The following is a 14,864-nucleotide window of genomic DNA, read 5'->3' as shown; positions in this document are numbered from 1 at the left end:
GGGCTGGGCTTTGATGATGCAGCTGTATTTGAGTTGTTCCTGCTCCTGTCAGTAACCCCAATAAAACTCACGCTTCTCCAAGCTGGACTTTGGTGGGATCTGTACTTTAGTCTGTTGTGGGCTTCTTTTCTGGGGTGAGTTAGACATGTGCATTGCTTCTCCCCAAGAAAAGTCTTGTCACACAACACACACACACATACGTGCACACACAAACGCGTGCACACACACATGGACCATACTTCATACTAGGATTACAGTTACTCTTTGTTGGGCCTGTCTTCCTATATGGGTGCTGGGGATCCACCAGCAAGGAGTTCACTGAGCCACCTCTTGGCTCTGGCTGGATTGCCTCATTATGAACTAGCAGCCAGACCTCCTCCCATCTTCTGTGTTGTGAACAAAGCAGATAACTCCAATGCATGGCACAAATAAATAATCTTTAATTTCAACAAACAATTCCCCATCACAGAGGACGATACGCTGTGGAGAAAGGTACAGAAGCATCCCACGAGGGAAGAATCTATTCTAACTACACTAAAGCCTTAGCACACGAGACATGACTGTGGGGCACACACAAACGCGGAGGATCGCTGGAATCTGATCGAGGGCAGAGGTCACGGTGAGGGATGTGGCACCATTTTCAGTCACGTGCCAGACCCCTGACGGGTCATAGCCACCATGATTCTGTCAGGAAATATAACCTTTGCTCTATCATCACCCTATTGAAGGGACACTACCCGAGGTGGGGGCTCTGAGGGATGATGGGAGGACATGGGGTGAACTTGCACCCAATAAAAGGCAGGGAGAAAGAAGCCTTGGGAATGGAGGCTCTGGTCACCACCTTGCTGTCTAACAGGGTGAGCAGGCACGCCTGTGCTCACCTGTGAGGGCACGTACAAACATACACACACATACCCACAGGGAATCCCAGGAATAAGCTAACGCAAGGACAAAGCAGGCGAGCCTGGCTCCGGACATGGAGTTACCGCCTTTTGTCACCCCTGGTCTCTTCAAAGAGTCTAATCTATTTATCACATTTACTAAGGAAGAAACAAAGACACTTACGCCTTTGGAGAAAGGGATCAGGTGCGGAGACCCCAGGAAACAGTGACCTATGCCAAAGTCTCCTGGCAAATGTGTTTGTGAAGTGGGGATCAAGTCCCCGATATACCAGCCAAACTCTTATTACACTGAATCAGGCTTTTTTCAGGAAGGCCTCCTTTCTCTGGCGGGAGGTTGAAAGGACATTTCGGGACAGGGTATGGACAAGAGCAGGCACTGCCAATAAGTCTCACAGTAGAGCCCATTCAGCTTGCGATTTACATGTGAATGGAGTTTCTGGAAACTTCCCAAGCCTCCCTCAAAGAGGGGGGCTGTTTCATGATCAGCCGCCAGCTTGCTCTCGGTGCCGAGAGGGCGTTATGTATGCACGTGCACATGTGTGAAAGTATATGTAGGTGTGGGTTGAATACTTATGTGACACATTTTGTTTTCCTCTCTTTTTTTAACAAACGAAGACTGTCTTCCCCCCCGGGCAATCAGGTCACCTCCAGGGAGGCAGGAGACACACGGTCACACTCAGCCCGGGACCTCAGGCTGTGCCACTGTTCCACGGCAGTGCGGTGGGTGTTCAGCATCCGCCTCCAGTGGTTGGATTCAGAGGGGCCGGAGGAATACTGGCCGATGACAATCCTCCCGATGAAGTCATTGCTGCTCTTCATGTTGTGGCCAAACACTAGAGAGCCAGAAGGATAAGGGCAGGCAGGGAGGAGGGAAGAAGCAGGGGAGATGGGTTGGGGAGATAGGCACAAGACAGAGGTCATTAGTTCACACATTGCTTAGTAGCATACATGGGCTTGTTGCTTTGGGGACATTGCCTCTTCTCCTGGGGATTGTCTTCTAAGCACAGCCGAGGCTCCTATTGTCCCTTACCAAGTCAGTCATGTTCCCACTTACTAACTTTTGCACTGGCTGCCCTTCTTTGATAGCTGTGCCACCCACAATGTGCAACTATACGTTTACAGCTCACTGACTCACACATCGTCTACAGAACTCTATGAATGGACATAGACTTTCAGTAGGACAGCAAGCTCTCGCCATAGCCCAGCTAAGTAGACAAGCCAGAAGTTCTTGTGTGTGTTATAAGCGCACATATCTGTGCAGAGACCAGAAGAAGACTGCCTTATTCCCTTGTGAAGGGTATCTCAGTGAACTTGGAGCTAGACTGGCGACCACGAAGCCACAGTGATCCTCCTGTCTCTATTCCTCCAAAGCACTTGGGTTACAAGCATACACACTCAGCCACACTCAGCTCTTTACTGAGTGCTGGAGAATTGAATTCAAATCCCCATGTGTGCACAGCAAGCACCCTTACCCACTGACTCATCCTTTAAAGGATTAGACAGGAGTGTATCAACTCCTGTCAGTATTGCTGACATCGTGGTCTGAATCCTTTACTGTAGAGGCTTGTCTGGGATAGGAAGAGCGCTTAGCATCACCTCTGGACTCTACCCACCAGATGCCAGGAGCAGCATCCCTCCTTCAAGCTGTGACAACCACAGATGTCTCTTGACATGGCCAAGAATCTAAAAGAGGGTCAATCCAGCACAGATGAGAGCAACTACAGTTGTACTAAGGAAGGCATTCTGAGGTGAATCTTGGGACTCTGAAGCAAGCAAGGTGGTTATTAGTCTCAGCTGTCAACTGCAAAGGATCTAGACTCACTCTGGGAGACTCACTCCTGGGAATGCCTGTGGGGATTAACTTGTTTAGAGTAACTGAGGTGGGAAGACCCACCTACTGTGGGTGGCACCACTCCCTGGGCTTGGGTCTTGAATTGTATGGAAAAGGAGAAAATTTGCTGAACATAACGATTACTGTGTCTTGCCTGGTACTCAGCCTAGTCAGCTCCCTCACTCTCCTTCTGCCTCGACTTCTGTCATGATGGACTGTACTAGAACTCTGAGCCGAAATAAACTTTTCTGGGTTGTTTTTGTCAGGGCATCTTATCACAGCAAACAGGAAAAGAATCTATGACGTAAGGTAAAGTCTCTTGTGCTTCCCTTCCCTCACTAGGTGGAGAGGATGCTCACTGTAGTTAGTCTTGAATGTTCAAGCATGGTGGAGTTGAAATAATGTGTGTAGGGCTCTCAGCACATGGTGCCTAACACCTGGCAAACGACGTATCGTCGTTTTGATCTTAAATTTTTGTCCATTAACTTTATAAAAAAGGAGATTGTGCACTTCCTCTGTTTCTTACAGTGGAGGAAAGTTCCCTGAGAGAAATGGCCAGGGTAGTTTCTTCTGCCCCTTGTCACATCCTCTGTCTCTCCGAAGGAGTCTCTGTTAATTCCATTGCAAGCTTAATTAGTGTCTTTCAAACCTAATGAGATGGTTGGGCTGATTTGTCTTCATAGCCAAGTTCAGCCTCATTCTTTATCCCGTGTGTGGGTAGTTCAAGCATGCCATCACACTAATGGGGAAGCAGGCTGTGCCTTTGTTATAAATGAAAGGCTACAGAATGGGAAATATCACAGATTCACCCAGCATGAGCCAAGCAAAGGCAGGCTAGATCCCAGGAGGGGTGCTGATTATCAAGCAAAACAGCTCAAATCCACAGCTCCAAACAGAGCTCGAATGCTTGTAGTGAGCCTCCCCATTCTCCCTTGTGGGGTTCACATAGAGAATTCCAAATGATAGAAATGGGGGTTGGGGGAAGAAAAGTGAAAACAAAAGATTAAGAACACCATTCTGCATCTGAAAACCAAAACACCCACTAAAACAGGGCAGGAGAAACCCAATGCTGGCTCAAGGGTATCTGGTGCTGTCAGCTCTGTGGGGGAAATTGGCGCATGCATATTTTTTGTACAATTGATGGTGAGCTTTGTGTGCTTAGATAGACCTCATTACATGAAAACCCCTTATGACAGAAGGGCAGCAGTGGGGATGGACTCTTGGCTTAGTAAGGACATTGCTAAGGTGATGCACTGCAAACAATTTTTGAGTAGGTAACAATCAGAGGTTAATTAGCACTCCCTGCTCTTCGTACTGGCATCCACAAAGCATGCTCTAAGTTGATGACGTCGGTGCACATGAGCCACCAGGAGTGGTGGGACCACCAGGGAATGACTAGGTGATCGGACTCCAGTAGTCACCCTCACACATGCCCCTGAATCCTGATGTTGAGGCCTTAGCTTCCAGGGTAATTGTGTTAGGATGTGGAACTGTGGAAGGTGGAAGTCATAAGGACAGACTTGGTTGGGCTTAATGAAGGAGGCCTCAGAGAGCTGGTTTGTCCCTCCCACTGTGTGAGTGCACAGCAAGATGCTGTCTCTGAAGAGGACCCTCCCCAGAAACGAAACTTGCCGTGCCTTGATCTAGTGCTGCCCAGTCTCCGGAACTATGAGAAATAAATCCCTGTCGTTTCCAAGCCCCCTGGTGATGGCATTTTGCCACAGCAACCCAAACAAACTAAGATAAGTGAGGCAGCACAAGTGCGTCATTATGTAAGCAAATGGGGTTGGCCATGTTTCAATAAAACTTTATTTACAAAAGCAGGTGAAGAGCCGCATTTGTCTTGGAAGATTTCTGTTGCCAATTCCTGCTGTATAAAACATCTTTGTGTGTATTTATCTGTGACTGCTCCTGGAGGAGGTGCTATGGGACTCATTCTTCGAGCAGATGTGCTGGGTCACAGTTGCTTTTTATGTTGAGCCAACTCCAAAAGTTGAACCAACTCAATCTTCATTACATTAGAGTATTTAAATTTTTCCTTTCCTCTCTCTCTCTCTCTCTCTCTCTCTCTCTCTCTCTCTCTCTCTGTCTCTCTTTCTTCTCTCTGTGTCTTTGTCTCTGTCTCTGTGTATGAGCCTCTCTCTGTCTCTGTGTCTCTTTTTTCCCTCTTTGTCTCTGTCTTTATGTTTCTCTCTGTTTCTCTATATCTGTGTCTCTATGTCTCTCTCTCTCTCTCTCTGTGTCTCTCAGTGTGTATGTGTATATGTGTATACACATATTCAAATGTATATGAGTATACATATGCACATGAAGACCAGAGGTCAAGGTTGGGTGTCTTCCTCAATATCTCTCTATTTTATTTTCTGAGATAGGATCTCTCTGTACCTGGAGCTCACCAATTAGGATAGGCTGGGACCAGGATCTGTTTATGAGGATGCTGTGGATCTAAACTCTGGTCCTCAGCTACATGGGTAAACACTTTACCGAATGAGTTCTTCCCAGCCCAAGATTTCCCTCCTTAAAACCTCTTTCTCAAACATATAAAACCTATGCTCATCTGAGGTATACTGCTGTGTATGGCCATTTTTTCACTGGAGTTTGTGAGATCAGGACTCAGTCTATAGTCTACTCTGGCTTGACACAGGATTTTTCTCCTGCTTCAACCTCTCACATGCTGGGGTTGTGGGCATGAGCCACAGGACCATTCCATTGTTCTTGAGCTTACAGAAGGTCAGAACATTAGCCTGGAATGGTCTCCTGATAAGATTTTGTTTTAGACTGAAGTTTACATGGAGGGGAACCCATTTGCTTACATAATGACGCACTTGTGCTGCCTCACTTATCTTAGTTTGTTTGGGTTGCTGTGGCAAAATGCCATCACCAGGGGGCTTGGAAATGACAGGGATTTATTTCTCATAGTTCCGGAGACTGGGCAGCACTAGATCAAGGCACGGCAAGTTTTGTTTCTGGGGAGGGTCCTCTTCAGAGACAGCATCTTGCTGTGCACTCACACAGTGGGAGGGACAAACCAGCTCTCTGAGGCCTCCTTCATTAAGCCCAACCAAGTCTGTCCTTATGACTTCCACCTTCCACAGTTCCACATCCTAACACAATTACCCTGAAAGCTAAGGCCTCAACATCAGGATTCAGGGGCATGTGTGAGGGTGACTACTGGAGTCCGATCACCTAGTCATTCCCTGGTGGTCCCACCACTCCTGGTGGCTCATGTGCACCGACGTCATCAACTTAGAGCATGCTTTGTGGATGCCAGTACGAAGAGCAGGGAGTGCTAATTAACCTCTGATGTAACGGAATGCCTCAGCTCTACATGATCACTGGACATGAGACAGACACCTTCAAAAGGCGGTAGGGAGGGGGCGGGATCTCTAAAATACATAGTTCACTAAGCTGTCAAGAGAGCCTTTCTCTGGAAAATCCTACTTTTCTTGTTACATAAGTCTGTAGAGTTTGAACTTCATGTAACAAGCCCATATTATGTTGGAAGAAAGCAGAAAGCAGCCGTTATTAGAGAATTCACATCTAAATAGCCAGAAGGGAAGAAAAGGAAACGGAAGCTGTAGAGCCTACGCTTCCCAGCCCAATTTGCAAAGTAACTTGGCTGGTGAATCGTCCTGGGGAGGTGGGGGCTCTCATGGTGATTCAGTCCCGGCGGATGGGATGGGAAGGCCGCCTCTATGGCCAACTGAATTAACTGGCAGGCACTGGTATCTGCAGAGTGTTTAGTGAAATACATGCTCCTGACAGTCTACGAGAAAATGTACCATTGCAGACGCAAATGTAAGCTGAAGTTGAATAAACCTAATGGCATTGAGTGGAAAAGCTGTGTGGGGAGAAGTCAAGAGTTGCCATCAGCACAACACTAAGTTCTATGTCACTAGAGAGCACAGAGAATTAAGACTAGAGACCAGGCACGGTGGTGTGCACTTTTAATCCCAAAGCAGAGGCTGGTGTGTCTCTGTGAGTTCAAGGCCAGTCTGGTCTACATGGTACGTTCCAGTACAGCCAAGGCTACATAGTGAGACCCTGTTTCCAAAACAAAAAGATTAGACGTAAAATTCAGAAAAGGAACGTAGCCCACTGGGGCATCTTGTAGTCCAGCCTGTGAGTCCGGGGCAAGAGGATCCAAAGTTTGAGGTCAGTACAGACAGTGTCTCAGGGAAGTAAACACAAAAGAATCCAGCACGGTGTTTGAGACATCCATGACTAGGAAACCAAGTCATATAGCTAGTGAGTGACCACACTCTCAGAAGTGATGCAAAGGAAAGCAACCCCTAACTAGATCCTTGCATTCCTTTTCCCTGTAGGCATTCTGTACTGTCACGGGGCACGCAAGTGAGAACAGATGCTAATCCATTACTGTAGCACACACACACACACACACACACATACACACACACACACACACACACACAGAGAGAGAGAGAGAGAGAGAGAGAGAGAGAGAGAGAGAGAGAGAGTTTTCTACTGGCCCTTTGTCATTCAGAATCAATTTCCCAGCAGCCTGTGTAACCCAGACCATAGACAGTCAGGACAAATGTCACAAACTCCAAGTGTACCGTGAGGAGGAACCTTCAGGCCCTCTCCAGGAACTTGTTTTGACACAGTTAGAATGTGTGTGATACTATGGATTGGATGTGGGTCATCCTAACAAAGTTCAGGTGTGGGCCACAGTGTGGTAGTGTTAAGATGGTGGAGCCTTTACAAGGCAGAGCAAGGGCAGGTGGGTCATTATGGAACAGTAAGCTTGAGTCCTGAAGTCTTCCTGTCTTGTCATGTGATTCCCCCTGATGCCATCTGCTGTGAGATCTTCAATAAGAGACAAAAAATTGGGGCCACCCAATCTTGGGCTTTCAGTCTCTCAAAATTGTGTGTCTTTTCTTTAGAATGCACTCAGTCTTACGTATGCTGTGTTAGTAACAGAAAGAGAGCTAACGAGATGGAGCACCCATTTTCCCCGTCTGAAACAAGACAAATTAAAGTAGTGGATTTTGACTATCAGACAGATACAAGGATACAAACAAGTAGGCTAGAATGAGGGCTTCTGGGGAAGAGAATATCAGCTCTTTCTCCTTTGAAGAGAGGTGAAGGAGATTGTTCTGCTATCATTCCTTTCTATAGTCATGACTCTTGGTCCACAAGAAGGCTCAGTGCTCCTTTGTGAGTCAAAGGACATAGGAAAAGATTTGTTTCAAACGCAGTTAAAGTACAAAGGGAAGAACGCTCAGTATGGGGAAATGTTCTTTATACCAAATCCTTTAGGAACCCATTCCTTGCTGCTCAGAGCAAGCCTCTGAACCACACAATCTCAAGCATCCTGACGCCACACTCAGTCCCCGTCTGTGAACCATACATTGAAATCCAGCTCCCTTCAGTAACACATACACACACACACACACACACACACACACACACACACACACACATATATATATAGAAAGAGAGAGAGAGAGAGAGAGAGGAAGAGGGAGAGAGAGGGAGAGGGAGAGAGAGACAGACAGACAGAGACGTGGAGAGAAAGAGAGACAGAGAGGCAGATGGACACATACAAAGAGACAGACAGACACACAGAGAGACAGAGACAGTGACAGAGAGACAGAGGCGCGCGCGCACACACACACACACACACACACACAGAGTGGAGTAGAGGGGCAGAAATAGAGAGGCAGAGAGAGAGGGAGGGATGAGACAGAGAGAAATACTAACAGAAAAGAAGAAAGAGAGAGGGAGAGGAAAGAGAGAGCATAGAGAAAAAAGACAGACACATACTGGAGAGAGAGAGAGAGAGAGAGAGAGAGAGAGAGAGAGAGAGAGAGAGAAAGAGAGAGAATCCATTTATCCATTTACCCATTTCCACATCTGGGAAAACGGAAGTCCAGAGAAGTAACTAGAAATTCCTTTGAGCTTGGCCAAAATCTAGCTGCCTTGATCCAGCTGTGGTAAGAGGAAGCATCCCATGTTGATACTTGCTATGAAAATGAGTTTGTTCTTCCCTGCTGGAGCTAAACTCTTTTGATTGCTAATTCCCTTTTTGAGACAGATGGTTCTAGAAGGGAAGCTGGACGCCTTCAAATGTGGGTGTGAGAAACACTACGAAGGAAAAAAGGGGGGAGTGGTCTTCTGCTTCGTCAAGGAGAACAGGTTAAAGTGGGGAGGTGGGGGGTCCTCTGCTTTGCCAAGAAGAACGGACTGAGGGGTGGTTCTCTGCTTCATCAAGGAGAATGGGTGTGAGGGGTGGGAAATGGTCCTCTGTTTTGCCAAGGAGAACAGGCTTGGGGCGGGGAAGGTCCTCTACTTTGTCAATGAGAATGGGCTCAGGCGGTGGGGCGGGGGAGGGGGGAGATGGTCCTCTGTTTCATCAAGGAGAATGGGCTCAGTAATGATGGATTTTCTTACATGTCACTGGGCCAACACTGCGCCCTCAGTGCAACCTTGGGCCTGCAGCACAGGGGCACCCTCAGATCATGTGTGGAACCCTAACACCCCCATACTACACTCTGTGGCACACCTCCTCAGAGGTGTAAGTAAGTCTGGTGTAAGTTGTCTGCCCATTTCTAGAAAAACAATATACTAAGTTAACAAGACCCATACTGGGCAGCACAACCTTTCTGGCTCACCACAGGTGTGGGGGTGAGGGCGCCTGCATTTCAGGATGCTCACGAGTTAACCTTCGAGACCCACAGGATCTGTGCTTCTGATTCCTCCACCCTTGCACAGGTCAGTTCTGCACACCCCGACAAGGGGTTCCCATTCACTTTACTTTCTACAGAATCCCCTCAGCAGCAAGCACTCCTCACTCTTCCTGAAATCAGCACGTTCCTCCAGGGCTGTCTCTACAGCAAGTCACCTCAGGAGGCTGGAGATGAGGCTCAGTCATTGAAGTGACTGTTTAGGCGGAAAGAACCCCTGTGAAGAGCTGACTATGATGGTATGTGCTTATAACCCCAGAGCTGGGGAGACGGACACCGGTGGGTCTCTTAGGCTCACTGGCCAACCAGCCAGGCCTAACTTGCGAACTCCAGACCTTGGTGAAAGACTCTGTCTTGAAGGGTTGACCTCTGACCTCCAAACACACAAGCACACATATGGATGAGCACACATATGAATGCTTTTCCTCATACAAGTTCCATCCAGCACCTTTCTGGGTCTCAGTTTCCACACTGAGAAATGGGTGAGCAGATGCAGGTTTCAGAAGCTACTTCTCTGTTTCTACAACCTTTCCCTGGGCTGGGGCTGCAGTTCAGGGGTAGAGCACTTCCCCCAGAGACCTGACTCGACGCTTCACAAGCTTTCCTGGCCCCGTTCATGACTCAGAGCAGCTGCTCAGACAGATCTGTTTGCCTTCGCCTGTTTCGTTCCCACAGCCATCAGGACGGTCTGAGTAACCACACTTCAGTCACGGGAAACCAGCACCACCGGTCTTCTGCCATCCAGGCACGCAGAAAGCACTTAATCCACACGGCAGCCCTGCTGGGAAGGTACCATTGATACCCCGCCCCACCCCCACTTTGCAGGTGAGAAATCCACAGCTCAAAGGTATAAGAGGTTCGGTGTCCAAGGTCACCCACGCCCCAGGAACAGAAGTAGAAAGCTCAACACCACTTTCCTTATCACAGAGTTAAAGGTCTCAGCTGCTCCTCACTGCCCCTGCTCCCCCACAGGGAGAGGATAAGATGGAAAGGATGATGTAACGCAGGATAGGAATTGGGGGTGTGTGACTCAGTCAGCACAATGCTTGGCGCACAAGCTCGAGAACCTGAGTTCAGTCCCCAGAGCTGGGCAGAGGAGGGCACAGCTGCAATCCCGGGGCTTGGGAGGGGGAGCTGGAGACAAGCGGACCTCTGGGGCTCATTGCCAATCGTTCTATCCAGTCCACAAGTTCCAAGTTATGTGAAAGACCCTGTCTCAAAAAGTATGGTAGGGACACCTGTGTGCAGATCTGGCCAACACACACACACACACACACACACACACATATACACACACACACACACACACATATGTATACATATACATATATACACACATATACACACATATATGTATATATACATACACACACACACACACACACACACATATATGGAATCTCCTTGATTTATGATACGTGTGTCCTGATATACCCATCACAACTTAAGAGAAATGAGTGTGTGCGTGCCAGGGCTCAGTTCACTTTCTCTGCTCATATAGTTCAGAAATTCCTTCTTAGCGAATGGTGCCACCCACAGTGTGTGTGTGTGTGTGTGTGTGTGTGTGCGCGCGTGCGTGTGTGTGTATGTGTGTGTGTGTGTGTGTGTGTGTGTGTCTGTCTGTCTGTCTGTCTGGGGTCTTCCCACATCAATTCCTGGAATCAAAATACTGCCCCTCCCCATGCCCACAGGCAATACCTCACTGGGACGCTCTACCCAGGTGATTGTAGGCTTCACCAAATAGATAATTGAAACTAATCAGCCCAAATGGTTTATCAATTAGATCTCTTGTCCTTCCTTAAGAAATGAGAACCAAGATTAAAATCTCTCCAAGGCCCTCTGGGGTTAAGGGACTACTCTAGGCATCTGGGTGGCATATGTGGAGCCTGTGTCTGCTAAGCTGATGCACGCACACACGAGGTAAAACACTGCTCTCAGATCTGGGTGTGAATCACATCATTTTGTTGGAAGCTTCTGAAGGTGTGACTATAAAGTGATGTTCTTTTTCTCACACCAACCTCCAAATTTTCTACAGTGGGCTGAAGATTATCTCCACACGTTCGTTCCAGAGAGGCTGGCAAGGCTTTGGTGAGAATGTTCACTACCAACTGTCTACATGGCTAGTCACAAGACACCTCCTGATGTTCTAGGGACACATTAATTTTATCTTCCTTGCTCAGCCGACATGGCTTCAGAGAGATTCTGTTGACGTTTAGACCCGGGGGACTCTTGCAGGTGTTTTTCCAATGCGCCCCAAGTGATTCTCAGGGATCAGGCTCTGTGCAGAATAAAGCTGCAGGTGGAATGAGGCCTTCGGTGGTCTGCATAAAGGGACCCGTCATGGTCTGCTCTTTGTGGTGTCTAAGAGCTTAGTAGCAAACACACCTTCAGTGTGTCCACGGGTGTTTCCAGAGATCATCAATAGATTAATATCTTGATGGAGTCTTCATATGGTGGCTTTATGGAGAGGTGGCAAAAGGAGTAGGGGCCTAGTTGGAGGAAGTAGGCCACCGCAGGCACGGGGGTGGGGGGGATTGTCCTCGGAGTTACATCTAACCCTGACCTCTTCCTGAGCTCCCTTGTCACTCTGCTTCTTGTCTGCCAGGAAGAAGCTCCTCAGCCACAAAGCTGGGAATGGAACCCACTGACACCGTGAGCCCAAACCCCTTCCTCCCTGCAGCTGCTCTCTCAAGTACTACCACAGCTTTGCAGTAGCAGCCGACCCTGGTCTCTGCTCTCATTGGAGGAAGCCTCTGTGAACACAATAGTCCCCACCAGAGGTTCACTGAGGGGTTATGGAGAACACTGCCTAGGATGGGAAGGTCTCTTTAACACCATTCCCTCCCACAAGACAACCAGGAGCGTGCTCATGGAAATTAACCCTGTTCCCTATCAAGTATGTCATTCCTCCCTGGAGGAGTGAGCAGGTACCTAGAAGAATGTGGAGGTATTACTTCAAGCCAGAGTGCACACACTGTTTCCATGAACAATCAGATTGTGAAGATTTTAGGCTTTGAGGGCCACCTAAGGCTGCTGAAACGACTCGATCATGTTGGTGAAGGAGAGAGAAGCCATAGACATGGCTAGGTTTCAATAAAACTTTATTTGTTAAAGAAAGAAGTGGGCCAAATTTAGACTTTGGGCTGTAGTTTACTCTCAACGTGTGGGCCCCAAACCACAGCATCTGAAATAGTCTTCAAAAGCTAAAAAGTTGGTTCCCTGAGGTGTTATTGGGAGGTGGTAGATTCTTCAAGAGGCAGGGCCTCATAGAAAGAGGTAGGTCATCTCTCTTTTGAGATGGGGGAATAAAAGGTCTTGATACAGGAGCAGATACCTGGCCTTGAATACACAATTCTCTTGCTGGGATATTGATATGCAGAAGGCAGGCAGGAGGACTGCACTGGAGAAGCCAGTAGGATGGCTCAGCTAGCAAAGTGCTGCACCAGTCTGAGCCCTTGGTAGATCCCTGAACCCACAGTAGAGGGAACGGATTGTCTTCTATTGCTGTGAAGAGACACCACGACCATGGTAACTCTTATAAAGGAAAGCATTTATTTGGTGTGGTTTAGTTTTGGACATTTGGTCCATTATAGCCAATTGTCTCTGTGATTTGTTGCATGTTTTGGAAGTTCTTTGACTGCACTTCCTAATTACTCAGGTAACATTATTTCCCTTCTTGGATCTTCTATGGGGTTGGAGACTAGATAAATATAGCTACTTTCCTCTCATAACTTGGCCAAGTCATTTATTATACAAGACTTTAGCTAGTTAGAATAGGCTATTTGTACTTATTGTATATAAGTTTGTAGGTTTGTACTTACTGATATAATTTGGTAGTAGGCTTGGAACTCTCTTACTTAAACAAAAGGGGGAGGTGCTGCGGGAGTACCTTCCACTGCTTCAGCCAATAGTCACTGAAGCATGAGCCCACAGTGCTGCGGGAGCGCCTTCCGCTCCGTCAGCCAATAGCTGCTGAAATACCAGCCCACTGGGGCGTGGTATATTTCTCTTTAAAAGAAAAGCGGCAAGCTCGGCTTGGCCTCTTGGTTCCAGCGCTTGGTTCCGGCTCCTGCTCTAGCGACTAGGCTCCCTTCCTGATGGTTTATGGTGTATGTAAGTTTTACCCCCCAAAATAAATACCCTTTTAAAACATAACTGGTGTGGGATTGATTTGCCATTAGCAGGGAGCATGCCAGCTGGGAGAACAGAGGCATGCAGGCACACATGGTGCTGGAGAATTCTTCATCTTGACCCAAAAACAACAGGAAGTAAACTGACTCACTGGGCATGGCTTGAGCATAGGGGACCACAAAAGTCTACTTCCACAGTGACACACTTCCTCCAACAGGACCACACCCACTCCAACAAGGCCATACCTCCTAATAGTGTCATTCCCCTTGGGGGCCATTTTCCTTCTAACCAAATCAGGACTGCCTCCCAAAATTTGTCCTGGCACACACACACACACACACACACACACACACACACCAGCCCTACCATCACCACCACCACCATCACGATCATCATATCATCACAATCATTATCATCAAAAGACCCTCTTGCCTCTCTCCTCCTTCTCCCTCCCCACCCTGGTTCAACTCCAGCAGTCCTGCACAACGTGCTGCCTCACCACAGGCCTAAAAGCCACCAGGCCAACTGCCCACTGACTGACGGCACTGAGGCTGTCAGCCCAGTGCAATCTTTTCTTCTTTAAAACACTCTACCTCAGCTGTTCTGTGCCAGGGATAGAATGTGATGAATCTGTGGTTATGGTGAGATCTTGTTTATGGTCTAACAAATAAAGATGGCCTGAAGATCGGAGTGTGGAGCTAGCCAAACTGGTCAGCCACAGAGGCCAGGCAGTGGTGATGTATGCCTTTAATCCTGGCACTCGGGAGACAGATCTCTGTGAGTTCAAGGCCATCCTGGGCTACAAGAGATGGAATCGGTCTAAAAGAGAAACAAAGCCAAGCGGTGGTGGCTCACACCTTTAATCCCAGCACTAGGGAGGTGGAGACAGGAGCTCAGGATTCAGTCTGAGGACTTGCAGAGACAGGACACCCCATTCTGTCTGAGGATGTCATAGAGGTAAGAACTGGTGCTGGGTGCTCTGCTCCTCTGATCTTTCAGCTTTTACCCCCATCTCTGACTTGGGGATTTTATTACTAAAACCAATTAGAATTCACACTCCATCAGGTATTCCGTCCCAGGGATGTGACAGATACAGGTTCCCAACATTTGTAAACTTTCTTGGGTTTTGAGATGGGGTGTGTGTGTCTCAGTAGGTGCCTCAGGCTGTCCTGGAATCAGCCAGAGTCTTGCTTTCATCTCTAAATGCTAGGATTACAGGTGTACCCAGCTGAACATCTGTACGCTTAAAATCCTTTACAGGTGATGCAGGGACAGCCAGGTGCCACAGCCACT

At 47.9% G+C, this 14,864-nt stretch overlaps 1 protein-coding gene across 2 annotated transcripts in view; it reads right to left on the bottom strand.

The window, feature by feature from the left end:
• Positions 1-416: 416 nt before the first annotated feature.
• Positions 417-14,864, bottom strand: part of Syt17 (synaptotagmin 17) — a 69,898-nt gene continuing 55,450 nt past the window's right edge. For both annotated transcript variants that reach the window (XM_085692982.2, XM_085692983.2), the window contains exon 8: positions 417-1,735. In XM_085692982.2, coding sequence (XP_085549108.1) covers positions 1,539-1,735 — 197 coding nt within the window. In that variant the 3' untranslated portion in view covers positions 417-1,538. The remainder of the gene's footprint in view (positions 1,736-14,864) is intronic.

Source organism: Myodes glareolus, chromosome 7 (genome assembly GCF_982192425.1).
Source record: "Myodes glareolus chromosome 7, mMyoGla1.1, whole genome shotgun sequence".
Taxonomy (NCBI): Eukaryota; Metazoa; Chordata; class Mammalia; order Rodentia; family Cricetidae; genus Myodes; species Myodes glareolus.
This window is presented reverse-complemented; position numbering and strand designations above follow the sequence as displayed.